The following is a 27,528-nucleotide window of genomic DNA, read 5'->3' on the forward strand; positions in this document are numbered from 1 at the left end:
GCGTGGGGCTCTCCTGTCACTGGGAATGGAGACCAGGACAAGTCTTCAGGTCAGGTGCAGCCCACAGTGACTTCCGGGAGCCTCAGTCACCGTCTCCGTGGAAACCCACGCCAGGTCTCGTTTGGACCTCAGGATGACCTCGTAAGGGAAGCAGCCCCGAGCCCCACGAGCAGGTGAAGGAGCCAGGTGGGTCCCCTGGGAAGGTGTCGGCGGGCAGGGGGGAGCAGCTGGCAAAGGTGCCGGGTCCGAGATGAGACTCCCAGCGTCCAGACGGCCCCTGCCCCTCGCAACACGCGCTCTGAGCGCGAGGGCAGCGTGTCCACCGCGGCACCCAGCACCGCCGGACGCCTGCTGGGTGCGTCTGTTGGAGTTCTGATTCGATTACCCGGATTTTAGCCAAACTGGAGGACGAAGACGTGGAGGAAGTGAGTGAAGCGTGCATGGGCTCACAGGAAAAGCAAACGCCACCCCCCGCCCCCCCACTAAAGAAAAGTGAGGGCGCTGAGCAGGGTCAATGGTGGGAGGGACCGATGCCGCCGGTCAGGGCCGCCCGCCCGCGCGAAGCCCAAGCGATTAGCCCCGAAGACCCTCAGGGCCCCACCTGCTGCGCGTCCAGGGACCCCAGGGGCCCTCTCCTCGCGAAGCCGGTGCCGGTTCCCAGCCCAGCGGAAGCCCCTGCGAGACCCCTGGCGCCCCCGCGGCGGGGGCAGCGTCCCGAGGCCTGGGGCGCACGGCAGAGAGGAGGAAACCCCAGCCCGCTTCCGCGTCCGCACTCGGGGAGCCGGCCCCGGGGCGCAAGGCGACGGCGCACTCGACGGAGGCCGGCCCCGGGCCCGGGGCGAGCGCTGCTCCTGCCCGGGCGCCGCCCCTGCGGCCCTGTCTTCTCCAGCGCCGGGGTCTGCAAGGGCGCAGGGGCGGAGCGCACCGAATCCCCCGGTTTCCAGGAAGGAATCCGACTCCGGTTCTCGGAGAATCCGATCCACAGCTTGGCCCCTGCTTTGGCGCCCCGCCGGCCAGCCCGACGCGAGGCCGGCGAGAGCACCGGCTCCGGAGAGCTACGGCCAGAAGCGCTTCAGCCGGGAGCAGCGCGCAGGACGCCTCGGCGCCGCGGGACTACAACTCCCGGCACGCCCCGCGGGCTGCGCCGACTTCCATTGGCCGAAGCCTCCAGCATGCCAGCCCGCGTCGACCAATGGGATGGAGGAGAGAGGCCTGGCCAGGATCCTCGGAGGCCAATCGCAGTACAGGGGAGGCGGGCGCTTCCTTACCACTCACCTTGCACTCGGAAAAGTCGCCTTTAAAAGGTCGTCCCGGGCCGGGCTCCTGCGAGGCACTGAGGCCAGAGCCAGAAGGTGCGACGGGGTCCCAGGAAAGCGGCGCCGGGGGCATCCCAGTCCACGCGAGGCGGGCTCCGGACGGCGCCGGGGGGCGGGGCCGGGGGCGGGGCCTGGCCTCGTTGTGGAGCGGCTCGTAATCCATCATGGCGGCCGCGGGGGTCGGCCACTGTCCCTGAGCAGCGCCGAAGTCGGAGCCGGTTCCTGGGTGCTGCGGTTGAGGAGCCCCTTCGTGGCCCACGGCCCCTACCGGCGGGGGGCAGGCGGGGTCCCTCGGCGGAGTTCGGGGGATGTGACTGCTTGGCGGCGGCGGCAGCGTCCGGGGCCGCGGGACGGGGGTGTCTCGGGCAGAGACCCCCGGGCTCGGGGCAGCTGAGGCGGCCAGGCCTCCTCTCTCGTCGGCCCGTCTCCCGCCTTCGGGCCGCGCGAGTCTTTCGTCTCTGCAGCCCCGCCGCGGCTCTGGGACGCCCCCCCCCCGGGGTGGTCTCTGTTCGCTCCGGACGTGGGACGCCCCCGTTTCCTGAGGCGTGGAGAAGCGTCGCCCCCCGAGTAAGCCGCCCGTGCCCCGCCCCGGAGTCGCCCCCCGCTCCCGCTGCCGGCCCCAAGGCTGGCCGCCGGAGACCCCCATTCAGACCCGCTGCGTGCTGTCAGGTGGCCTCCCATGGCCCGCCAGGTTGCCCCCGCCAGCCTCTGATGCCCTGACTTCTTCCAATGTCACCTACGGCCCCCTTGGTCTCAGCCCAGCCAGAAACTTCCATGCAAAGGAAGAGCCTGGATTGGTTTCACAGGCCTTTTAAAAAGCGGACTTAAAAGTTGCTGGCCATGCATTCCGTGCCGAGCGCGCCGAGATCCGGCTGACCCGCGCGTCCTTTTCCGGAGGGCCGGGGAGAGCGAGGAGCCGGAGCGCAGCCGGCCCGGCCCGGCCCGGCGGGAGCTTTGCTGGGGGACAGGCGCGGGCGAGCACCCCGGGGCCCGCGACGCTGCCGGAAGGACTAAGGGATTGTCGCCCTGCGCCCCACCGCTCCGGGAATAGTTCTGCTTAGGTGCGTCTTCCCAAAAAAGAAAAAGCGTGGTTCACTCAGTGGAGTATCCTTAAAGACGGCGAAACCTTTGGGGAGTGTGGGAATCACCTTACTCCCCAAAGCCCGAGGCTGGGAACAGTCAGCGGGCCCCCCGTGTCCATGCGTGGAGCCCCCGGCAGGTGCCTGCCCGCGACTGCCCGTGCGGGCCGCCGTGGCGTGGCGGGCATGCGCTGAGTGTGGAAGGCCCCGCCGAGGCCACCGACCGTTCCGGAAGCTCCTGGACCCTCTTCTGGAAAGGGGAGCCCCGCGCTAACTTTATGGGGCAGCAGCCTGGAAAAGTTCTTGGGGACCAGAGAAGGCCGAGTCTGCCCGCCCTGCACTTCATCAAAGGAGCCGGCAAGAAGGACTCGGCGCGCCATGGGGGCCCGCACTGCAACGTCTTCGTGGAGCACGGTGAGTGTCGCGGGCGCGTCCCGGCGGCTCCGCGGGTGCCCGTGCCTGCCGCGTCCGCGGGTGCCCGTGCCTGCCGGCTCCGCGGGTGCCCGTGCCTGCCGCGTCCGCTGGGCGCTCGCGGTGGTCCCGGAGCCTCGCGTGGAACCCGCTTAGTCCTGGAAACGGTGTCCTGGTGCCTGCGTGCCCCCTGCACACCGAGCCGTGCGCCGCGTCCCCTTGGTGCTGACCCGGGGCCTCCGTTTCCCGACCAGGTGGCAGTTAGCTGGCTTCTTCGCGGCGGCTCCCCGACTCGCGTGGGTCCTTAGCGAGCCCGCGTCTGTTCTCACGGTTTGGGAACCTCAGGTCTCAGTTGACACGGAACCCCCTGGCCTTTAGGAGGGCAGTGGGGCCCGCAGACGCTCCCCGGCTCTGCGGGAGAAGGCAGCGTTCGGGGGCTGAGCCCGGAACTCCCCGCGGCCGGAGCCCGCGCCCGCTTCTCTCCCGGTGCAGGGGGACGCTGGGCGCTCTGGCGTTCCTGTGGGCGTCTTCTCTTCACCTCCAGTGATTCTGTGGGGGTGAAGCAGGGGTCGCCTGGCCGCCGTCTGAAACAGAGGTCGGACCACTGAATCAGCTTCGTTCGTTCGTGTCCTTTACCTTAACATAGTATCCTGGGTGGGAGGGGGCGCCACCTGTGATGCGGCATCTCCTGTGGGTGCAGCGTCGGTTCCTGGCTGCTCCACTTCTGATCCAGCTCCCTGCTCATGGCCTGGGAAAGCAGCAGAGGACGACCCCCGGGGCCCCTGCCACCCATGTGGGAGACCCGGATGAGGCTCCTGGCTTCAGCCTGGCCCAGTGCTGGCCGTCGCGGCCATCTGGGGAGTGAACCAACAGCTGGAAGCTCCCTCTCTCTGTTACTTTTTCAAAATAAATAAATCTTTAAAAAAAAACACCTTAACTGGGGGGCAGGCGTCATGGCCCAGTGAGTTAAGCGCCCCTTGGGATGCCCACATCTGTATAGGAATGTTGGGGTTTGAGTCCTAGCTGTCTCCAGGTTCCGGGTTTTTGCTGCTGATGGGTGTATCCTGGGAGACGGCAGACGATGGCCCAGGTGCTTGGGCACCTGCCACCCACATGGGAGATCCAGATGCAGTCCCAGCTCCTGGCTTTGGCCTGGCCCAGCCTGGGACTGTTGCCTGTGGCAGGCATTTGGGGAATGAACTGAAGGGTGGAGGATTCTTCCTATCTCTCTGTTGTTCTGCCCGTCAAGTAAAATAACTATATTTTTAAAAATAGCAGTTGAGCCTATTGGCCCAGTAAGCAAGAGTAAGGTGTGTGCAGGCGGCACGTATCTTGAATTTCACTCACAAAAAATCTAACAGCGTGTGACTGCAGTGAACCAGTGTCTCTGTCGCTTGGACTTGCACTGGCAGTTGAGATTTTAACGTCTTTTTTTTTTTTTTTTTTTTTAAGCTTTATTTGAAATAGAGATACAGAGAGAGGTAGAGACAGAGAGAGCGGTCTTCCATCCGCTGGTTCACTCCCCAGATGGCCACAACAGCCGGAACTGCGCCGATCGGAAGCCAGGAGCCAGGAGCCTCTTCCGGGTCTCCCACGCGGGTGCAGTGCCTCAAGCACTTGGGCCATCTTCCACTGCTTTCCCAGGCCACAGCAGAGAGCTGGATCGGAAGAGAAGCAGCCGGGACCAGACCTGGTGCCCGTACGGGATGCCGGTGCCACAGGCAGAGGCTGCAGCAGTGCCATCCTTGCGCTTTTTATTTTTTTTTAAAGATTTATTCATTTTTATTTGAAAGTCAGAGTTACACAGAAGAGAGAGAGAGAGAGAAGGAGAGAGAGAGAGAGAGGTCTTCCATCTGCTGGTTCACTCCCCAAAGGGCTGCAACAGCTGAAGCTGTGCCGATCCGAAGCCAGGAGCCAGGAGCTTTGTCCAGGTCTCCCACGTGGGTGCAGGAGTCTAAGGACTTGGGCCATCTTCCACTGCTTTCCCAGCCCATAGCAGAGAGCTGCATCAGAAGTGGAGCAGCTGGGTTCTCGAACCAGCGCCCAGATGGGATGCCCGCACTGCAGGCCAGGGCGTTAACCCGCTTCACCACAGTGCCGGTCCTGCTGCAGCGCCGTCCCCTGCGCTTTTTTTTTTTTTTTTTTTTTTTTTTTTTTTTTTTTTTTGACAGGCAGAGTGGACAGTAAGAGAGAGAGAGAGAGAGAGAAAGGTCTTCCTTTGCCGTTGGTTCACCCTCCAATGGCCGCCACGGCTGGCACACCACGCTGATCTGAAGCCAGGAGCCAGGTGCTTCTCCTGGTCTCCCATGGGGTGCAGGGCCCAAGCACTTGGGCCATCCTCCACTGCCTTCCCTGGCCACAGCAGAGAGCTGGCCTGGACGAGGGGCAACCGGGACAGAATCCAGCGCCCCGACCAGGACTAGAACCCGGGGTGCCGGCGCCGCAAGGCAGAGGATTAGCCTAGTGAGCCGCGGCGCCGGCCCCCCTGCACTTTTAAATAATGACGATGAAGCAGCCTTGGGGGAGGTTGATACAGACGTCGGAGCGTTCTGGCTGACGTACCAGAACTGAAAGCCTGGGATCCAGGAGTCTCGCTCGATTCCTAGAACTGGAACCGTGGTTTCCTAGGGGCCAGTGCTGCCTCGGGGTGGGGGGTTAAGACCTTTGGTATTGATAGAGTCCTGAGCTCTTCCTCGCCTCTTGCCTTGTGTTGGCCTCTGCACAACTGCAGAAGTAATGCAGGCGTCCCCATGGACGGCGCTCACGGCTCTTAGGTTTTCCTGACGTGCACTCGCCGCGAAACAAACCAACCCCCTCCCCCCAGCAGCTTTCACTAAAGAATGCCCTTGATGAAGCAGCAGATGGTAATTTTATGAACTCTTTTGTGTGTTTTAATACTTTGTGGGATAAAAGTCGGCATAATGGACCAGCGCTGTCGCGTAGCAGGTAAAGCTGCTGCCTACAGTGCCAGCAACCCATGCGGGTACGAGTTCGCATCCTGGCTGTTCCTCTTCTGATCCAGCTCTCTGCTGTGGCCTGGGAAAGCAGTAGAAGATGGCCTGAGTGCTTGGGCCCCTGCACCCACGTGGGAGACCCCGAAGAAGCTCCTGGCTCCTGGCTTTTATATCATTGCAACTCTGGCCGTTGCAGCCAACTGGGAAGTGAACCAGCAGATGGAAGACCTCTCTCTCTCTCTCTCTGCCTCCTTCTCTCTCTGTGTAACTCTGACTTTCAAATAGGTAAATAAGTCTTAAAAAAAAAAAAAAAAGATGCATAAAACACTTATGCTGTATCCTGAGGTCTGATGATTATCTCTGAACAGCACCTTGGGCGGTTGTTTGAGTTGTAGACTGAGCTAACTGCTTTGTTCGTGGACAACCATTTTTTACTTGAAACTGCTGCTGACAAACTAGTTATTCAGACTGAAGAATGTCTAAAAGAGTCCTTTCAAGGAAAATACTGGCGGTATTTTTTGCCAATGATACAATTTTAGTTTTCTAGTGAAAATTAGGATTTTGGAGAATTTGTATCTGCTGTTGTGATACAGAGATTGGTGATAATATTTACAAATGTTATCTTGATTATCTTACAAGGAAATGTGTGATTTAAAACATCTTCATAAATATGTTAACCGGTACTTTTAAAATTGTATTTGAGAGGCAGAGGGAGAGAAACGGAGAGAGAGCTTTGTCCACTGGCTCACTCCCCCAGTGGTCCATACTCTTGAAGTCAGGACTGGGTGGGCCAAGCCAAAAGCAGGAGCCTGGAATTCCATCCGAATCTCCTCTGAGATCGGCAGGGGCCCAGGCTTGTGAGCCACCATCTGCTGCGTCCAGGGTGCGCATCAGCAGGGGGCCGGGTCGGAGCGGAGCAGCTGGGAACGAACCAGGCGTTCTGAGACGGATGCCGGTGGCCCAGCCGGTGACTGAGCAGCTGCGTCAAGCAGCCGTCCCAGAACCAGGGTCTTTTGAAGGATCAGTGTGTGTATAAAATCATGCACAAGGAAAAGATCCATTCCAAGTGGAAGGTGGAACAATAGATTTTAATACAACAAAGTTGGTTTTTTTGTTTGTTTCTTTTTTTGACAGGTGGAGTTAGACAGTGAGAGAGAGACAGAGAGAAAGGTCTTCCTTCTGTTGGTTCACCCCCTAATGGCTGTTGCAGCAGGCGCGCTGCCCTGATCTAAAGCCAGGAGCCAGGTGCCTCCTCCTGGTCTCCTATGCGGGTGCAGGGCCCAAGCACTTGGGCCATCCTCCACTGCACTCCCAGGCCACAGCAGAGAGCTGGACTGGAAGAGGAGCAACCGGAACAGAATCTGGCACCCCAACGGGGACTAGAACCCGGGGTGCCGGCGCCGCAGGTGGAGGATTAGCCTAGTGAGCCGTGGCGCCGGCCAGTATAGCAGAGTGTAGGAGTTCATTGCCAGGGCATCATATTCCAAGTGGTAGCCGGCCTCTAGAAGTTACTGCTCACTGAGTGTTGGTGTAATATGAAAGAACACAGTTATCCAGAAAGTCTGCTTTTTTGGGGAAAACAGTAATGTTCATTTTTAGAAGGATGAATAAATGTTTCTCTCCCTCTTTTTTTTTTTTTTTTTAAGATTTATTTATTTGAAAGGCAGAGTTACAGAGAGAGGAGGAGAGACAGAGAGAGAGAGACATCTTCCATCTGCTGGTTCACTCCCCAAAGGGCTGTGACCGCTGCAGCTGTGCCTGGCTGAAGCCAGGAACCAGGAGCTTCTTCTGGGTCTCCCACGTGGGTGCAGGGGCCCAAGCACGTGGGACATCTTCTGCTGCTTTCCCAGGCCACAGCAGAGAGCTGGATCGGAAGTGGAGCAGCCGGGACCCAAACTGGCACCATATGGGATGCTGGCACTGCAGACTGTGGCTTAACCAGCGGCACCACAGTGCCAACCCTTCTCTCTCTTTTTTTTTTTTTTTTTTTTAGAGATTTATTTATTTTAAAAAGAGTTACAGAGAGAGAAAGTGTGAGAGATGGAGGTCTTCCATCTGCTGGTTCACTCCCCTAATGACTGCATAAGCCAGGCCGAAGCCAAGAGCCAGGATCTCCATCCGGGTTCCTATATCGGTAGCAGGGGCCCAAGCACTTGGACCATCTTCTGATACTTTTCCCAGGCTGTTAGCAGGGAGCCGGATGGGAAGTGGAGCAGCCAGAACTTGAACTGGTACCCATATGGGATGCAGGTATTGCAGGTGGTGGCTTTACTCCCTATGCCACAGCACCAGCCCCATGAATGTTTCTTAAACTCTGAGTTTTAATTTCTAATATGGTGAATATTGAGGAGATGGCACACATAAATCACAGCTGTTGGGACCCTCAGTGGGTTTCCAGGGTGTACAGAGGGCCTGGGATGACAGAGCCTGGACCCAGCACTGCAGAAAGTCATCAGACAGCACAGGAGAGGCTGGCTGCCGGACGCTGGGGGATGTCCCTTGTCAGTGGAGGAAAAAGTGATGAGCCCACTTTTTAAAACATTTTTTTAATCTTAATTTTTTATTTTTTAAAAGATTTATTTGAGAGGCAGAGTTACAGACAGAGAGAGAGACAGAGAAGGGTCCTCTATCTGCTGGTTCACTCCCCAAATGACTGCTATGGCTGGGTGCTAGGCCAGTCTGAAGCCAGGAGCCAGGAGCTTCTTCCGGGTCCCAGCGTGGGTGCAGGGGCCCAAGCACCTGGCGTATTCCACTATTCCTGGCCACCAGCAGAGAGCTGGATTGGAAGTGGAGCAGCTGGGACTCGAACTGGCACCCATATGAAGGACCCCACTTTGGTAAAACAAAAATATCTATTTGTATGTATGCAGAAAATGATATGGCGGGATTTTGGGTGAAAATTGTTCTCTCTTGAGAACTGATTTTAGGTGGAATAGGAGAAAACATTCAGTTTTTACTTTGCATTTGTGATGTGTAGATGTATTTTACAACAAACCTGTACTATCTGGTAATACAAAAAATATGAAGATCTGGAGACAATTGATGGCCGCTCAACCCAGCTCCTTTTATGCTGGAATTAGCTGAAATCACGTTTCAAGACCTTGAAGACCTATCAACTTCTTTGGGCCTTGAATGTTCTTTTTTTAGGAGAATGTAGTCCTTTTAAAATTTTTAAAAGGAATTTATTAGTATCTTAGATTCTCAGGGTCGCAGCAGATGTACAGTTACAACTCAAGTCTCGTTGATTCTTGTGTCAGTGTGATATTAATACAAAGAGCAGGTTCAGTGTAGTTCATAGATACAGTTCTAAGAATATAATACTTCCCTTCCTCCCTCCTTGCCTCCCCTCCCCTCTCCCTGCTTTTTCTTTTATTTTTGAGAAAACATATGTTTAGTCTGTTTGATAGTCAAAGGCTTAATGCTCCATTAAGTAAAGAATTCAACAAGTAAAAGTGAAAAGACCATAGTTCAACAGGAACATAGGCAAGGGCTTCAAATAGTAGTCAAATGCAAAGATGTCCGTTTGGGAATGTAGTCTTGTTTTATGTGATAAATTGTTCTTTCTTAGTCTGATCTTTGTAGAGTTGATTAATATGCTTGTAGGTTCGATTCATACACTTGAAGTCAGAAGCATACACTCTTGGACCAGATGTGAACCTGGAAGCCAAGAATAACACTAGCTGGTGGTGGTGCTGGTGGTGGTGGTGGTGGTGGTGGTGGTGAGCTGAGAGGGGTGGGCAGATGACAGCTTCTTGCCCAGGTCGGAAGGTCCAGCCGTATGCAGAGGGAGGGAGAGGAAGCTAGGATGTCATTTATGCGCCACGTATTCCTTTTGGGTTTCGCTGGCTTGACTCGAAGAGTCACTTGGTAAAAACAAAATTGAAAGCATTCCCTGGTAAGTGTGTTTTTCTTAGAGTTTCCTTTTTTATTTAGCAGCCACTGAGCACACACCATGTGGCGGGTTGTGTTTTAGGCGGTGGTAGTACATTAGCAAACAGCCACAGTGGATAGCGCTGCCACGCCAGAACTCACGCCCTGGGTGGGCGACAGACCACCCGCCATCCACGTGATGCAGTACAGATGCTGCTGAGTGCTGAGAAGGGCTCTAGGGATGTCGGGGTGGGGTGGGGTGTGAGGAAGGTGGCTTTGGGACAAGACCCTGAGTGTGGGGGCACAGGTGTGGAAGGTTGGGGTACAGCATTTCAGGCAGAAGCCCCAGCAGAGCTTAGCAGGTCCAGGAGCTCCCAGAGGCCAGGGTGGCTCGGGCAGAGAGAGCAGGAGAGTTGGGGGCGGCAACGGGGGGGTAGGGAGGGAATGGCTGGAGAAGAGTCCTGTTGACTGGTTCAGGGATTTGGGCTTTTATTCACGTGGTTTGGAAAGTTCTTGGAGAATTTGGTAGGGGAGTAATGGGACCTGATTCATGTTTGAGTAGAACCTCTCTGCTCTCGTCAGGAGAGCAAGGGAGGAAGTGGGATTCCACGCGGGGACTGATTGCTTGGCTCTAATGAGCGTGATGGTGCTGGGGCCAGGGCGGTGGCAGCAGGCGAGGGTCCAGTTCTTCTCTCTGAAGGCAGAGCCGACTGGATTTCCTCTTGATTAGATGTGGGATGTGGAGCATGGGAGAAATCAGCCGTGACTCCCAGGCTTTGGGGCTGAGGAACTGAAAGAATGCAGCTGCCTTTCATTCATTCATTCGAAAGGCAGAGACAGAATATCTTCCATCCACTGGTTCACTCCCTGAATGGCTGTAACAGCCAGGCCTGGGCCAGTGTGAATCGGGAACCAGGAACTCCATTCTGGTCTCGCACATGGTAGCAGGGCCCAGGTACTTGGGCCATCCTCTGCTGCCTTCCCGGGCACGTTATTAGCAGGAAGCTGGACCAGAAACGGAGTAGCTGGGACTCAGTCCTGCCCCCGATGCAGGATACCGGCACTGCAGGCAGCAGTTTAACCCGCTGCACCCTAACACTGGCCCCTGGAGGTGCCTCTTAATGAAATGTAGACTAGAGGAGCAGGCTGTTGGGGGCTTCTTTTGAGTGTGAGTCTGACGTACTTGTTAAGTGTATATGTCAGATAGGTAGTCGGGTCTGTGAACTTGAATTCAGGAAAGTGGTCCAGGCTGGAGAGAGAAACTGGGAGTCATCAGGTTTGGGATGACATTTAAGGTTGTACTGATGTGTGGTGGCCAAGGGAGGCATCCTCGCACATGTGCCGTTCATGTATGTAAAGTGACATTCAGTAGGTCACAAATTAAGACTTACTTTTTTTTTTTTAAAGATTTTTATTTATTGGGGTTGGCACTGTGGTATAGCTGGTTAAGCTGCCGTCTGCAGTGGCGACATCCATATGGGCGCTGGTTAGAGTCCTTGCTGTTCCACTTCTGATCCAGTTCCCTGCTAATGCACCTGGGAAAGCAGTGGAAGACGGCCCAAGTGATTGGGTCCCTGCACCCATGTGGGAGACCCGGACGGAGTTCCTGGCTTCTACCTGACCCAGCCCCAACCATTGTGGCCATTTGAGGAGTGAACCAGCAGATGTAAAATCTGTCTCTCTCCCCATCTCCATCTCCATCATCTCCATCTCCATCACCTCCATATCTCCATCATCTCCATCCCCATCTCCATCATCTCCATCTCCATCATCTCCATCTCCATCACCTCCATCACCTCCATCTCCATCATCTCCATCACCTCCATCTCCATCATCTCCATCTCCATCATCTCCATCTCCTTCATCTCCATCATCTCCTTCATCTCCATCTCCATCTCCATCTCCTTCATCTCCATCTCCATCATCTCCATCATCTCTATCTCCATCTCCATCATCTCCATCATCTCCATCATCCCCATCTCCATCATCTCCATCATCTCCATCATCTCCATCATCTCCATCATCTCCATCTCCTCCATCTCCTCCATCTCCATCCCCATCTCCATCTCCATCCCCATCTCCATCATCTCCATCTCCATCCCCATCTCCATCACCTCCATATCTCGATACATCTCCATCTCCTTCATCTCCATCATCTCCATCATCTCCATCTCCTTCATCTCCATCTCCATCTCCATCATCTCCATCATCTCCATCTCCTTCATCTCCATCTCCATCTCCATCATCTCCATCATCCCCATCATCTCCATCATCTCCATCATCTCCATCTCCATCTCCATCACCTCCATATCTCGATACATCTCCATCTCCTTTCTTCCTCCTTCCCCTCCTCCTCTAACCCTTCAACACATACTCAGGCCATCATCCATGGCCTTCCCATGTGCATTAGCAGGGAGCTGTGTCAGAAGCCAAGCAGCTGGGATGTGACCCAGCACTCCACTATGAGATGGGAGTATTGTAAGCGCTGGCTCAACTCAGCATGCCACAACTCCGGCTTATTCTTCTGGCTTTCACTTGGAACTGTGTTCCCTGCAGGCGTGAACATTGCTGCATAGACCAGGTGCCCGTCCGTTGTGCTTGGTCTGTTGGCGAACTCCTCACTCTGTTCAGCTGTTGCATTTGTCCGTCCTTGCTGCCAGCATTGTAACCTTGAAATCTTGAAGTCTGGTAGCGTAAGACTTCGGTTTTGTTCTTCAAGATTGTCTTAGCCTGCTCCTTTGTGTTTCTATTGCATAATTTACAATCTGTTGTATAGGTTTCCCTAGCCAAACAAAAATACTCATGAGGATTTTCTTCTAAGATTGCACTAAATCTATAGACTAGTTTGATCCTAGGAACAAGTAACGGAATACAAAGAATGCTTAGTGATGAAAGCAAGCTATTTCAGAAGACTGTTTTTCCCTGTTAGTAATAAAAGTTAAATGATTCTTGTAAATTTTTCAATTTTTATAATATCCATTGTTTCTTATGGATTCATCTTTCTGTGTTTTTTCTTCAAGATTTTATTTATTTATTTGAGAGGTAGAGTTATAGACACAGGGAGAGAGACAGAAAGTTCTTCCATCCGCTGGTTCACTCCCCAGATGGCCTCAGTGGCCAGAGCTGAGCTGATCCAAAAACCAAAAACCAGAAGAGGGGGCAGGGGGCCAGCACTGTGGCATAGTGGGTAAAGTCTCCACCTGCGGCACTCCATATGGGCACTGGTTGGAGTCCCAGCTGCTCTACGTCCGATCCAGCTCTCTACTGTGGCCTGGGAAAGCAGTGGAAGATGACCTAAGTGCTTGGGCCCCTGCACCCGCGTGGGAGACCTGGAGAAGCTCCTGGCTCCTGGCTTCGGATCGGCTCAGCTTCAGCTGTTGCAGTCATTTGAGGAGTGAACAAAGGAATGGCAGACTTCTCTCTCTCTGCCTCTGCCCCTCTGTAACTCTGCCTTTCAAATAAATAAATAAAATTATAAATAAATAAATAAATCTTAAAAAAAAAAAAAAAAAAGAGGGGGCCAGCGCTGCGGCTCACTAGGCTAATCCTCCACCTGCGGTGCCGGTACCCTGGGTTCTAGTCTCGGTTGGAGTGCTGGATTCTGTCCTGGTTGCTCCTCTTCCTGTCCAGCTCTCTGCTGTGGCCCGGAAAGGCAGTGGAGGATGGCCCAAGTGGTTGGGCCCTGCACCCACATGGGAGACCAGGAGGAAGCACCTGGCTCCTGGCTTTGGATCAGGGCGGTGCGCCGGCCACAGTGCACCGGCCGTAGTGGCCATTTGGGGGGTGAACCAACGGAAGGAAGACTTGCTCTTTATCTGTCTGTCTGTCTCTTTCTCTCTCACTGTCTAACTGCCTGTCAAAAAAAAGAAAAAAAAAAAAAAGAGGGACAGCCAGGGCAGGAACTGGCACCCTTATGGGATGCTGGCGCTGCAGGTGGAGGCCTAACCTACTGTGCCACCATGCCAGCCCCCTTCTGTGATTTTCTTTTTTTTTTTATTTTTTAAAAATTTATTTATTTGAGAGGTAGAGTTACAGATAGTGAGAGGGAGAGACAGAGAGAAAGGTCTTCCATTTGCTGGTTCATTCCCAAATGGCCGCAACAGCCGGAGCTGCGCCGAAGCCAGGAGCCAGGAACTTCTTCCAGATCTCCCACGCAGGTGCAGGTTTTACCCGCTACACCGCAGTGCCGGCCCTTAGTGTCTTTGTTGAAGAAGGACCGCCTGCTAGGAGGATTGTCCCAATGCAAAGATTCCTACGGCCCATTGAGAGACGATCAGAACATTGCTCAAGTGGAGAATGTCACAGGATAGTGTTTGTATTCTGGTTACTTTCCTGACTTACCTGATCATAACAGGTGACTTTTGTTGAGGCTTACTATATTCAGGTGCTAATCTAAGCACTTTATATATTAGGTTATGTAAGGTTCATAACTCAAGGGAGATAAAACTAAGAATTTCTCATTGTTAGCACATCCAGAGAATGTTTTTACTGGGGCCGGCGCTGTGGCATGGCAGGTGATGGCAGGTGGGGCCGCCGTCTGCAGTGCCAGCATCCCATGTGGGAGACGCTGTGTGGGACGCAGGTGTCTGCAAAAGTACTGTTCAGTGGGTGTAAGGGAAAAATTGTTTTTCCTTGGATAAATGTCTTTTGTGTGTGTGATATGTGGCTGTGATATGTGGCAGTGGACTTAGTGCTATTGAAATGCAGTGCAGTGTTTTGTTTGTTACCTGTTAGGGTAAGCAGCTGGCATGGTTCTGCTCTGGCTGGGACAGGACAGGTGGCAGTAGCATTCTCCCGGGCCTTGTCCTCTCAGGATCAGGCCATTGTTAAACAATGCATCCTGTTTCCCGAGTTTTGAGGATTTTTCTTTGTAAATTTAATTTACATGGGTACAGTAGAGAAAAGCCTTTGGAAAATATAAATACACAGAAAGGTTGATTTTAAAAAAAAACTATTATTCACTGCAAAAACAACATACCTCTTTGTGAATCTGGTCAAGGAAGATTTGATTCAGAAAGTCACCTGAGGCTCGATCGGCATGACTGTTAGTACTCTAACTGCTGTTCCCAGGAAAAGTACTAATTTCGTCGTCCAAGGGAGGAAAATAGAGGCCTCCTAAGAGCCTTTTCCAGGGGCGTTTGGGTTCCGCTCTTCTGAATCAGGAAGTCATCGTCTGTGGGTGGGCTGTGGAGTCAGTCAAGCCCTGGCATGGCTTTGTTTTTCTGAATGCGAGTGTGATCTCACGTTGCTCTGTGAGAGTGTGTAGTTAGGTTAACGCTGCGTCAGGAGAGTTGGTAAAGTATGATCCTTTAGTTGAAATGAGATTTTGTAATTGAAATTGACTTGGGAAGGGATTATCAGTAAGTTTTAGGAGTGGCATGCTTGCACCTGGGGATAATTTTGAACTGCAGGGCTATCATGTGTGTTCTGATAGCCCCAGGTTTTGGCTGAGCTCGGAGGATGGCGAGGAGAGGAGCGCTGGTCCTCTGTGCCCTCCTTTGTGTGCTGACTGCTGTGACGTCATTTCGAGGGAGTGTGCTCAGCAGTGAGTCAGAGGAGAGGCCACCTAGCACTTCGGTTACTAACCCCATCCAGCACTTTGCTGACTCCCTGAAACCTTCCCTGCGGCTGGGAGTTGCGGCCGGTTCTAACAAAGTGTTTCCACCCCTCGTGTGGCGCGAGGAGAGCCAGAGGCCACTGCTTACCTCCGGTTCCTGGGTTGTGGGACAGTGACCCACCCTGATAGATGGCACGGGTCATCACACGCGCCTTACGCGGGGACTCACTGCTTGAGGTCACCTGCTGCCTTCCCTTTATCTGCATTAGCAAGAAGCTGGAATGAGGAGCGAGAGCCAGGCTCTGAACCCAGGAACCCTGATACGGGACACAGGCATCCTAACCAGTGTCTTAACCACCAGGCCCAAGCGCTTGCTCCCGCAGGGTTTTTTGAGCAAGCAAATCTCAATATATATGGACCATATATGTGTATATATAGTTATTATCATATGCTATTGAGGTACTTTGTATATTATAAAACATTCATAAAAATATTACATTTTAAGGGCCGGCGCCACGGCTCACTAGGCTAATCCTCCGCCTAGCGGCGCCGGCACACCGGGTTCTAGTCCCGGTCGGGGCGCCGGATTCTGTCCCGGTTGCCCCTCTTCCAGGCCAGCTCTCTGCTGTGGCCAGGGAGTGCAGTGGAGGATGGCCCAGGTGCTTGGGCCTGCACCCCATGGGAGACCAGGAAAAGCACCTGGCTCCTGGCTCCTGGCTCCTGCCATCGGATCAGCGCGGTGCGCCGGCCGCAGCGCGCCAGCCGCGGCGGCCATTGGAGAGTGAACCAACGGCAAAGGAAGACCTTTCTCTCTGTCTCTCTCTCTCACTGTCCACTCTGCCTGTCAAAAAAAAAAAAAAAATTACATTTTAAATATTTAAACTTTATGATTTATAGTACAAAACTTGCTTCTGAAAAACTGTTAATAATGAGAGCAATATTCCTGAATATTCTCTTTTTGTAAAAGATTTATTTATTTATTTGAAAAGCAAAATGTCAGAGAAAGAAATCATTCAGCAGCTGATTCACTCCCTGAATGGCTACAACAGCCAGGGCACGGCCATGCTGAAGTTGGGAGCCTGGAACTCTACCCGATCTTCCTCATGGATGGCAGGGGCCTAAGCACTTGGACTGTCATCCACCGCTCCCCCTGGCACATTACCAGGAAGTTGGATTGGAGGTGGAACTGCCGAAACTTGAACTGTTGCCCACATGGGATGCTAGGGCCTATCTCGCTGCACCACACTGCCTGGCTCCCCTTCCCCTGTTATTTTTTAAAAATCTTATTTAATTGAATTTTAATTTCTTTTATTTGAAAGGTGGAGAGATAAAGATAAACAGAAACAGAGGTCTGCCATCCACCTGTTTACTCTCCAAACACCCCCAACAGGCAGGGCTGGGCCAGACTGAAGCCAAGAGTCAGGAACTCAGTCCAGGTTTCCCGTGTGTGGCAGGGACCTGACGACTTGAACCACAGCTGCTGCCTCCCAGGGTTGGCATCAGCAGGAGGCTGGAGTTGGGAGTGCAGCCAGGACTTGAGCCCTGGCGCCTCAGTATGGAATGCAGGAGTCTCAAGTGGCATCTTACCCTTTGTGCCAAATACCCGCCTCCAAGTCTTGCTTTAACATTTGCCACACAGCTATTTTGACATCTCACAGTAAGTTTCTTCTTTTATTACTTAATTTTTAAAAAGTTTAATTTTCCTATTTGAAAGACACAGGAAAACAGATCTTCCATCTTCTGGTTCACTCCAAATGCCCGCGGAAACCTGGAATTCCATCCAGGCATTCCACAGGGGTGGTAAGAACCCAAGTATTTGAGCCACCATCTGCTGCTTCCTGGAGTGTACATAAGCAGGAAACTGGATAGGAAATGGAGTCTGGACTTGAACCAGGCACTCTGATACAGGACACAGACATCCTGAGCAGGGGCTTACCCTGCTGCGCCACAACGCCCCCCTCCCCTCCCCTCCACTTCAGGGTTTTTTTTTTTTTTTTTTTTTTTTCATTTTTCTTTTCCCACTTTAATTTTTTTAAAAAGATTTATTTTGGCCGGCGCCGTGACTCACTAGGCTAATCCTTCACCTGCAGCGCCAGCACCCCAGGTTCTAGTCCCGGTCGGGGCACCGGATTCTGTCCTGGTTGCCCCCCTTCCAGTCCAGCTCTGTGCTGTGACCCGGGAAGGCAGTGGAGGATGGCCCAAGTGCTTGGGCCCTGCACCGCATGGGAGACCAGGAGGAAGCACCTGGCTCCTGGCTTCAGATGGGTGCAGCGCCGGCCTTTGCAGCCATTTAGGGGGTGAACCAATGGAAGGAAGACCTTTCTCTCTGTCTCTCTCTCTCACTGTCTAACTCTGCCTGTCAAAAAAAAAAAAAAGATTTATTTTTATTTATTTGAAAGATAGTTACTGAGAGAGGTAGAGACAGAGAGAGAGAGAGGTCTTCCATCTGTTGGCCTGCTCCCCAAATGGCCTCAACGGCTGGAGCTGAGCCGATCCAAAGTCAGGAGTCAGGAGCTTCTTCTGGGTCTCCCACGTGGGTGCAGGGGCCTAAGGGCGTGGACTATCTTCTACTGCTTTCCCAGGCCACAGCAGGGAGCTGGATGGGAAGAGGAACAGCTGGGACTAGAACCTGTGCCCATATGGGATACTGGCACTGCAGGCGGCGGCTCCACCCGCTGCACCACAGCACTGGCCCCGCTTTAATTTTAACGGTGCTTGTGGTAGGTGTCCTGGACACCATTGATTCCTGCCTCCTGGTGTTCCTGGTTGTTTTGAGAACTTTCTCTTTCCTGTTTGTTTTTTTCTATTTTTTTTTAAAGATTTATTTATTTATTTGAAAGGCAGAGTTACAGAGAGGCAGAGGCAGAGAGGGAAAGAGAGAGAGATCTTCCGTCCTCTAGTTCACTCCCCAAATGGCTGCAACAGCCAGGGCTGAGCCAGGCCAAAGCCAGAGCCAGGAGCTTCCTCCGGGTTTCCCACAGGGTGCAGGTGCCCAGTGACTTGGGCCATCTTCTACTGTTTTCCCCAGGCCATAGCAGAGAGCTGGAAGTGGAGCAGCTGGGACTTGACCTGGCGCCCACCTGGACGCCAGCACTGCAGGCGGCGGCTTTACCAGCTACACCGCAGCACTGTTCTTTCCTGTTTGGTCTTGACATGTGTCTTGGGAGTGGCTGTGACTTCCACCTGACGTGTCTGTCAGGTGAGATATCGCAGGGAGCACAAAGACTCAGCACAGGACCCAGGGAAGGAAAGGGGGAGTCGCTGGGGACGGTGGTGAGAGACCCCCGAGCCAGAAAGCCTTGGCTCGGGTTGAGGGCCTTCTGCAGCCAGAGCAAGCAGGCCTAGGTTCTGTGGGGTCGTGTGACTGAGCGGGGGTCATTACAGCATGTCCATGCAAGCCCTGTGGGTGTGGGGAACAAGAGGTTGTAACAGCTGACCCCTAGAGGTGGGAGCGGTCCCCACAAGGTGGTGGTGTCAGGCAGACAGTCTGACCGCACGGCAGGATGACAGGGAAGATGTGTGTTCTGTGCCCCCTTGAATCGCGGTGAGTTTATTTTTAGGAACAGCCTGCTTGCTGCCTGCTATTATGATGCGTTTAAATTATATGGGAAAGCTGTGTGCTCCAGGCAGTGTTGGTGACTTGTATTACATGGGAAAGCTGTGTGCTCCAGGCCAGTGTTGGTGACTTGTATTACATGGGAAAGCTGTGTGCTCCAGGCAGTGTTGGTGACTTGTATTACATGGGAAAGCTGTGTGCTCCAGGCCAGTGTTGGTGACTTGTATTAACATTTTTTCCCTGTTCTCTTATTTGCCAGCTTTTGGTCAAAGTTGCTATCACAACTCTTCCTGTTTGTGTAGCTTGTCTCACCAAACGATGAATGACTTTTGCCCTGGGGGAGACCAAGACTTTGAGTAATAGTTTGCCTTCATTAAGCAGAGTTCACTGCAGACAGAAGATGCAGCTGGCTTTTCTCCCTGTTCCTCTGCTGTCCCTTTTCAAGAGCAACAACTAACGTCAGCTGGAGGCGGCCTAATGTTAGAATTGCCAAAATAGGGTCGAATCTTTTCCACCTGTTTGTTTTCACCTGCGACAAAGTGGGCAAGGGAAGCGGGGTGTGTGAAGGGTCCGGTGGCTTCCTCGGAACCTGTTCATTGTCTGGCAGGTGTGTGGATGGCTGTATGCCGGCCCTGCTGCTTGGCTTTGCAGTTTTCTGTGGAAGGCAAAAAATCATACCACCAGCAGTAACAGAGCACTCGATACCTCCTTGTCTCTCTTCCTCCCTCCTCCTACGTATTCTGGACTGTGATAGGAAATAGAGACTGCTGGAGCCAGGGGACAATGACTTTCGTATTTACAGACTCATTTTGAAGTTCTGTCCTCCAGATTTCAGCACAATTTCCTTTCTTTTCTTTTCTTTTTTTTTTTTTTTTTTTTTTTTTTTTTTTTTTTTTGCCAGGCAGAGTGGACAGTGAGAGAGAGAGACAGAGAGAAAGGTCTTCCTTTTCCGTTGGTTCACCCTCCAATGGCTGCCGCGGCCGGCGCACCAGGCGGATCCGAAGGCAGGAGCCAGGTGCTTCTCCTGGTCTCCCACGGGATGCAGGGCCCGAGTACTTGGGCCATTCTCCACTGCACTCCCTGGCCACAGCAGAGAGCTGGCCTGGAAGAGGGGCAACCGGGACAGAATCCGGTGCCCTGACCGGGACTAGAACCCGGTGTGCCGGCGCCACAAGGCAGAGGATTAGCCTACTGAGCCGCGGCGCCGGCCCCACAATTTCTTTTGATAACAGACCTCAGGGCTTGTGCTTCAAAATGCATGTGGACCTAAAAGGAAACCTGTAGAAGTGAAATGCACACTATGAGAAACAATGACTTGATCAGCCCTTGTCCTGACTGTCAAGGAACAACTTACTATTTTATTCCTTTTAGTATTTTTTTTTTTGTTCTACTTAATACCACTGGCTGAACTCTTTAATTAACACACAATTATTCTTAGGTGTTTAAAATTTAACTGAAAAAGTGATCCCTGTTAAATATAAGAGTGGGAATAAGAGAGAGAATAGGTGTATAGTTTGGCACATGCTTACTAGGACTTATCCCTAATGGTAGAGCTGGGATTCCAAATCAGTCCCATCAAGGTGGCATGTACCAATGCCATCTTACAAGTCAGAGTGATCGGGGCCGGCGCTGTGGTGCAGCGGGTTAACACCCTGGCCTGAAGTGCCAGCATCCCATATGGGCACCGGTTCAAGACCCGGCTGCTCCACTTCCAAACCAGCTCTCTGCTATGGCCTGGGAAAGCAGTGGAGGATGGCCAAAGTCCTGGGGCCCCTGCACTCGCGTGGGAGACCCAGAAGAAGCTCCTGGCTTCGGATCAGCACAGCCTGGCCGTTGTGGCCAATTGGGGAGTGAACCATCAGATGGAAGACTTTTCTCTCTCAATCTTTCTCTGTCTCTCCTCTCTCTGTGTAACTCTGACTTTCAAATAAATAAATAAATCTTAAAAAAAAATCAAAATGATCAGTGTCCTTTCATAATTGATCATAATGATAGGATTAAGTGTCAAAGGGATCACATAAACAAGACTAGTGTCTGCTAATACTAACTGATAGAATTAAAAAGGAGAGAACGATCCAACATGGGAAGCGGGATACACAGCAGACCCATAGAATGGCAGATGCCCTAAACAGCACTCTGGCCTCAGAATCAGCCCTTAAGGCATTCGTATCTGGCTGAAGAGCCCATGAGAGTTTTTTTTTTTAGGCATGGAAAGCCAAGACACTGTGGCAAAAAAAAAAAAAAAAAAAAAAAAAAAAAAAAAGAGACCTCTAGGAAAGATCTCTGTGAGTGAGATCCCAGTAGAAAGAACGGGGCCATCAAAGAAGGAGGTACCTTCCTCTGAAGGGAGGAGAGAACTTCCACTTTGATTATTGCCTTGTCTAAATAAGGTTGGAGTTGGTGAACTCAAGAGGCTTCCATAGCCTTGGCAGCTCATGACAAGAGCCTCGGGTGATTACTGACATCATAAATAAGAGTGTCAATTGTTAAATTAACAACAGGACTCACTGTACACTTGCTCTCCATGTAGGATCTCTGTGCTTATGTGTTTTACTATGCAAATTAACGGTAAAACTACTACTCAAACAGTACTTTATACTTTGTGTATCTGTGTGGGTGCAAACTGTTGAAATCTTTACTTAGTATATACCAAGTTGATCTTCTGTATATAAAGATAATTGAAAATGAATCTTGATGAAGAATGGGATGGGAGAGGGAGTGGGAGATGGGATGTTTGCAGGTGGGAGGGAGGTTATGAGGGGAAAAGTCGCTATAATCCAAAAGTTGTACTTTTGAAATTTATATTTATTAAATAAAAGATTTTTTGCCTTTTTTTTTTCCAGGCAGAGTTAGACAGTGAGAGAGAGTTATAGACAGTGAGAGACAGAGAGAAAGGTCTTTCTTCTGTTGGTTCACTCCCCTAATGGCCGCCACGCCTGGGGTTACGCCGATCTGAAGCCAGGCGCCAGGTACTAACTTCCTCCTGGTCTCCCATGCAGGTGCAGGGCCCAAGCACTTGGGCCATACTCTGCTGCCCTCCCGGGCCACAGCAGAGAACTGTACTGGAAGAGAAGCAACTGGGACTAGAACCCGGGCACCGCAGGTGGAGGATTAGCCAAGTGAGCCACGGTTCCGGCTAATTAAATAAAAGTTTAAAAAAAATAAATAAAAAAAATGCATGTGAAAAAATGTTTATCAGTGCTGAAATTTGACATTATTTTTTTCAAAGAGTCCCTTATTTGTTTGAAAGGCAGAGAGAGAGCTTCCATCTGCTGGTTCACTCCCCTGATGGCTGAGATGGCAGGCGCTGGGTCTGGCTGAAGCCAGGAGCCAGGAGCTTCTTCCTGGTCTCCCACATGGGTGCAGGGGCCCAAGAGTGTGGGCTGTCTCCTGCTGCTTTCCCAGGTATATTAGAGGAAACTGGATTGAAAGTGAGGTAGCCGGAATCGAGCCTGCGCCCGTATGGGATGCAGGCATTACAGGTGGTGGCTTTACCCGCTGTGCCACAGCGCCGCCCCTGTAAATGCCTTTTTTAAAAAGCTCTTCCTAGGGTGACTGGAGCGGGTGAGCGGCTGGGACCTCCCTGCTGCAGGTGTGGCTCCTGGTCTCCCTGGGGGTCTCCTCCAGGACTTCATTGCTTTCAGGACAGTTCTCTGATCCCTAAACCTGTTGTGTCTGGTCTAGCACCTGCTCTCTCTGAGTCCTTGTAGGTTTTCTGGAAGGAGGGGGTTCCCGAGGCACGGTTCGGTGGTCACAAGGCATGGTTGGCTTGTTGGAGGCGAGTCCTGAGGTGTGTGATCTGTGTGGCCGTCAGCCTAGCCTTGAAAGCAGGCTTACTCTTCCCTGGTCAGATTTGTTTTATGACCCAAAGGCCGCCAGAGTCATTTGTGTTTTCTCTCTATTCGGTGCTTGGGTGGGGTTCTGCTGAGGTGCGTGCCTGGCTCCCCGCGACCTCCTGGTAGGAGCTGGAGTTTGTTTCTGATGAGTGTCCCCTGCGGCGGAGTCCCAGTCCTTCTGGTGGATTTCTGGTCAGGATACATTCTTTCTTCCTCATAGATTAAAAGCTTCAAAACTTTATTGTCCTTTATTTTTCTGGTATGTTTTCCTAATTTAGCTTTTTTCCTCCCCTAAAATATTTTAAATTAGTAAATAGTAAAATTGGCTTTTTTGCTGTGCAGTTTTATGGATTTTTAGAAGAAGATTTGTTTATTTTATTTGAAAGCTAGAGTGACAGCTCTTCCATCTACTGGCTCATTCCCCAGATGGCCACTACACCCAGGGTTGGGCCGGGACTAAGTTTGGGTCTCCCCTGTGGGTAGTAGGGCTCCGGGATGTGCAGCAGCAGGAAGCTTTCCTGGACGTGAACCTGAACACGCTAATAGGAAATGTGGGCGTCCCGAGCCCCAGACGCCTGCCTGCCAGAAGGACTTACTGTGGAGTGCAGTGTGGCTCCCCCTTAGTGGGGGTGCTGCAGAGGCAGACTCCAGGGAAGGCACTGTGGTGCAGCAGGCTGAGCTGCCGCTCCTGGTGCGCTCGTGTCCTGTCGGGATGCCGGCTCGAGTCCCAGCTACTCGGGTTCTGACGCAGCTCCTGCTGATGCACCTGCCGGGCAGTGTCTCACTTTCTAGCCTCTGACACCCGACAAGGAGCATGAGGAAGAGGGAGTGTGTGCTGAGCTCCCATCCGCCATATTCACCCCAAGTTCTTAACCTGGCAGGAAGCCGTGGGTGGACCTGGGGGACTCAGACCCTGGGAGTCTGTGCACAGTTTCGTGATGTGCACGAGAGCATTTCTTTGAAAGGAGACTATACTTTCATTAGATTCTCAAGGAAACTGAACAAACGGTAAGCTCCATTAACCAGATAGGTGATTAAGCACCCAAATGCTTAAAAAGCTTAATGAGAAAAGGGTGGGAGGCTGGTGTTATGGCGTACTGGATAAAGCTACTGCATGCGATGCTGGCATACCGTACAGGCACCGATTCGTGTCCCATCTGCTCCATATCCGATCCAGCTCCCTGCTAATGTCCTGGGCATAGCAGCAGAGCATGGCCTGAGTGTTTGGGCCCCTGCCACCCACCTGGGAGACCCGGATGACTCTCCTAGCTCCTGACTTCCACCTGGCTCAAGCCACTTGGAGAGTGACCAGCAGATGGAAGACCCCCCTCTCTGTGTGTCACTTCTTCTGTATGGGCGCCAGTTCTAGTCCTGGCTGCTCCTCTTCCGATCCAGCTCTCTGCTGTGGCCTGGGAAGGCAGTGGAGGATGACCCAAGCACTTGGGGCCCTGCACCCACCTAGGAGTCTTGTAAGAGGCTCCTGGCTCCTGGCTTCTGATCGGTACAGCTCGGCCGTTGCAGCCATTTGGGGAGTGAACCAACGGATGGAAGACCTTTCTCTCTGTCTCTCCCTTTCACTATCTGTAACTCTGCCTCTCAAATAAATAAAATCTTTTTTTTTTTTTCTAGAAAAGGGCAGGGAAGGGGCAGGCATTGTGGCACAGTGGATTAGGCGGCTGCTTGGGACTCCTCATCGCATACCAAGTGCCTGGGATTAAGAACTGCCTCTGCTTCTGATCAGCTCCCTGCTGATGCACCTGGGAGTCAGCAGGCAATGGCTTACTCTGTGGGTTCCCGCCCCCCCTTGCTGGAGACCTGGATGGAGTTCCTAGCTCCTGGCTTTAGCCTGTCCCAGCCCCAGCTGTGGTGAGTATTGGGGAGTGAACCAGCAGATGGAAGATCTTTCTCTCCTTTTCTATCTTTCTTTCTCTCTGTCACTCTACCTTTCAAGTAAATAAGCATAAATAAATAAATTTTTTAAAAGATTTATTTATTTGAAAGAGTTACACAGAGAAGGAGAGACAGAGGGAGAGAGATAGAGGTCTTCCATCCGCTGGTTCACTCCCCAAATGGCCACAGGCTCTGGAGCCAGGAGCCAGGAGCTTCTTCCCAGTCTCCCACGTGGGTTCAGGGACCCAAGGACTTGGACCATCTTCTACTGCTTTCCCAGGCCATAGCAGAGAGCTGGTTTGGAAGTGGAGCAGCTGGGACTCGAACTGCCGCCCATATGGGATGCCAGCACTGCAGGCGGCGGCTTTACCCACTATGCCACAGCACCGGCCCCAATAAATAAATTTTTAAAAAATGCCTTCTTCGCCGGCCGCAGCGCGCTGGCCGCGGCGGCCATTGGAGGGTGAACCAACGGAAAAGGAAGACCTTTCTCTCTGTCTCTCTCACTGTCCACTCTGCCTGTCAAAAAAAAAAAAAAAAAAAAAAAGACTTCTTAAAAAAAAATAAAAAAATAAAAGCACTCAGATGTTGAAGTCAGATAGGGCTTGAATCCTATCTGTGATCCTTATTTGATGTGAGCCACAAAACAGAATGAGGTGGGGCCGGCACTGTGGTGTAGCAGGTAACACCGCCTGCAGTGCAGGATCCCATACGGGCGCCGATTCAAGTCCTGGCTGCTCCACTTCTAACCCACCTCTCTGCTATGGCCTGGGAAAACAGTGGAAAATGGCCCAAGCAGAACCCCTGCACCCATGTTGGAGACCTAGAAGAAGCTCCCGGCTCCTGGCTTTGGTCTGGCCCAGCCCTGGCCATCTGGGGAGTGAACCAGCGGATGGAGGATCTCTCTCTCTCTCTCTCTCTCTCTCTCTCTCTCTCTCTCTCTCTCTCTCCTCTCTGTGTCTCTGCTCTCAAATAAATAAATAAATATAAAAAAAAGAAAACCGTTTTCAGACCAGAGTGCAGTCAAGCAATAGGATAGTGCCTTATCACAGGTGTTCAAAAGGAGACAAGATAAGAGGTGGGAGGTGAGGTTGGAACTCCAGGGCTGCTTCATTCTTCTAAAACTTTGCCCTGGGGGAGGTTCTTATCTGAACAGGGACTGAAGACTGTTGGATTGGAAGGCAGTGGTTAGCCTGAGGAAGTCAGCGGACTAGTGGGGTAGGGTTGCAAGGGCGGGTTGGGCTCCATCAGGGTGACCGGCAGGTATTTTGCAGATAGTGGGAGTTAGAGATAGGAGGACCTATCTATAGCTCCAAGAAAATGTTCTCAGCCACTGGAACAGTGCTTGGCACATTAGGTAAGATGTTCAATAAATGTTTAGTGAGTAAATTTGTTAAAAGATCGGAGCTTTGAATTAGCAATTAATCTGCGGAGCCAGCACTGTGGCCTAGCGGGCAAAGCTTCTGCCTGCAGTGCTGGCATCCCATATCGGTGTCAGTTCGAGTCCCGGCTGCTCCACTTCTTCTTCTTCTTCTTCTTTTTTTTTTTTGACAGGCAGAGTTAGAGAGAGACAGAGAGAAAGGTCTTCCTTCCGTTGGTTCACCCCGCAAATGGCTGCTATGCGGCCGGCGCGCTGCGCCGATCCAAAGGCAGGAGCCAGGTGCTTCCTCCTGGTCTCCCATGCGGGTGCAGGGCCCAAGCACTTGGGCCATCCTCCACTGCCTTCCCAGGCCACAGCAGAGAGCTGGACTGGAAGAGGAGCAACCAGGACAGAATCTGGGTGCCGGTGCTGCAGGCAGAGGATTAGCCAAGTGAACCGTGGTGCCAGCCCTGCTCCACTTCTAATCTAGCTCTCTGCTGTGGCCTGGGAAAGCAGTAGAAGATGGCCCAAGTGCTTGGGGCACTGCACCCATGTGGGAGACCTGGAAGAAGCTCCTGGCTCCTGGCTTCGGATTGGCACAGTTCCGGCCTTTGTGGCCAGTTGGGGAGTGAATCAGCAGATGGAAGCCCTCTCCCTCTCTCTGCCTCACCTTCTCTCTGTCTGTAACTCTGACTTTCAAATAAATAAATAAATTTAAAAAAAAAAAAGAATCTGCAACCTGAGTTTAGGTTGGGAATGGGTGGGAGGACACTTAAGTACAGAGTAAACGCCTGCAGAAGAGGCGATGACAGCCCGAGCCATCTTGGGTGTGGGGTTGATTTGGCTGGTTAAATGGGAAATGGTCAAGGTGATTCCGTGATTTCACTCAGTTGTCTAGAAATGGGAGTGGCAGAGTCAGCTGTCCTCTGTGTGCACTCCTTCCTCCAGCGGTTTGTGAAGTGTGTTGCTCACTCACCGCTCATCTGTGCATGGTCTGTGGTTCTCACCATCACTTAAGGTCTTGGTCTCTTGGGAGAAGCATCTGTAGTGCTCAGAGTAATTCCTAGTAGAACTTGGGCTCAGCAAGGCACACCCCTTCACAGGTGAGCCTTCGATTCAGGAGGTGTAGCAGTGTGTGAATAAGGAGACCCGTGACCAGCTCTGTGTTTTCCATCTTGGAAACCAAAACTCTGTTTCCTTCAGAAAATGACCTTGTTGGTGGCCCTGCAGCTCCTTCTCCTGGTTGGGGGTTGTAGGAATAATGGCATCTGCTCTCCTTGGCCCCCCGAGACGGGGTGTGCCGTCTTCACTCTGCGGGAGCCAGTTCTGCTGTAAGGGTGCTGCCCGAGAACACTCAGCCCAGGACCTGTGTGTTCACCGTGCCACAAGAGCTTCCCCGTGTGGCTGTGGCACTCTTTAGAATTGTGGATGAGTTTTTGTTAGAACAAAGAAAGGGGTTGATTATACTTCCCATTTATCCAAAAACAGCTTGTGGTACTGGCCTTGTCATGTAGCCAGCAGGCCAAGCCACTGCCTATGACTCTGGCATCCCATATGGGCACTGGTTTGAGTCCTGGCTGCTCCACTTCCAATCCAGCTCCCTGCTAATGAGCCTGGGAAGGCAGTGGAGGATGGCACAAGTGCTTGGGCCCCTGCACCCGCATGAGAGAACCAAAAGAATCTCTTGGCTTCGGCTTGG

General features: G+C 52.5%; 2 protein-coding genes across 3 annotated transcripts in view; both read left to right on the top strand.

Annotated features, from left to right (window-relative positions):
- Positions 1-1,177: 1,177 nt before the first annotated feature.
- The window catches only part of ABL1 (ABL proto-oncogene 1, non-receptor tyrosine kinase), a 144,350-nt gene continuing 117,999 nt past the window's right edge, over positions 1,178-27,528 (top strand). Inside the window, exon 1 of one of the 2 annotated variants that reach the window (XM_051835402.2) lies at positions 1,178-1,352. In XM_051835402.2, coding sequence (XP_051691362.1) covers positions 1,193-1,352 — 160 coding nt within the window. In that variant the 5' untranslated portion in view covers positions 1,178-1,192. Of the gene's footprint in view, positions 1,353-2,290; positions 2,810-27,528 lie in introns of those variants that run through there. The other variant, XM_051835403.2, reaches the window with a different exon arrangement.
- On the top strand, positions 2,046-2,144 carry LOC138845421 (uncharacterized). Its single transcript, XM_070058128.1, has one exon. It carries the CDS (start codon positions 2,046-2,048, stop codon positions 2,142-2,144), a length of 99 nt encoding a protein of 32 aa, XP_069914229.1.

Source organism: Oryctolagus cuniculus, chromosome 1, assembly GCF_964237555.1.
Source record: "Oryctolagus cuniculus chromosome 1, mOryCun1.1, whole genome shotgun sequence".
Lineage (NCBI taxonomy): Eukaryota > Metazoa > Chordata > Mammalia > Lagomorpha > Leporidae > Oryctolagus > Oryctolagus cuniculus.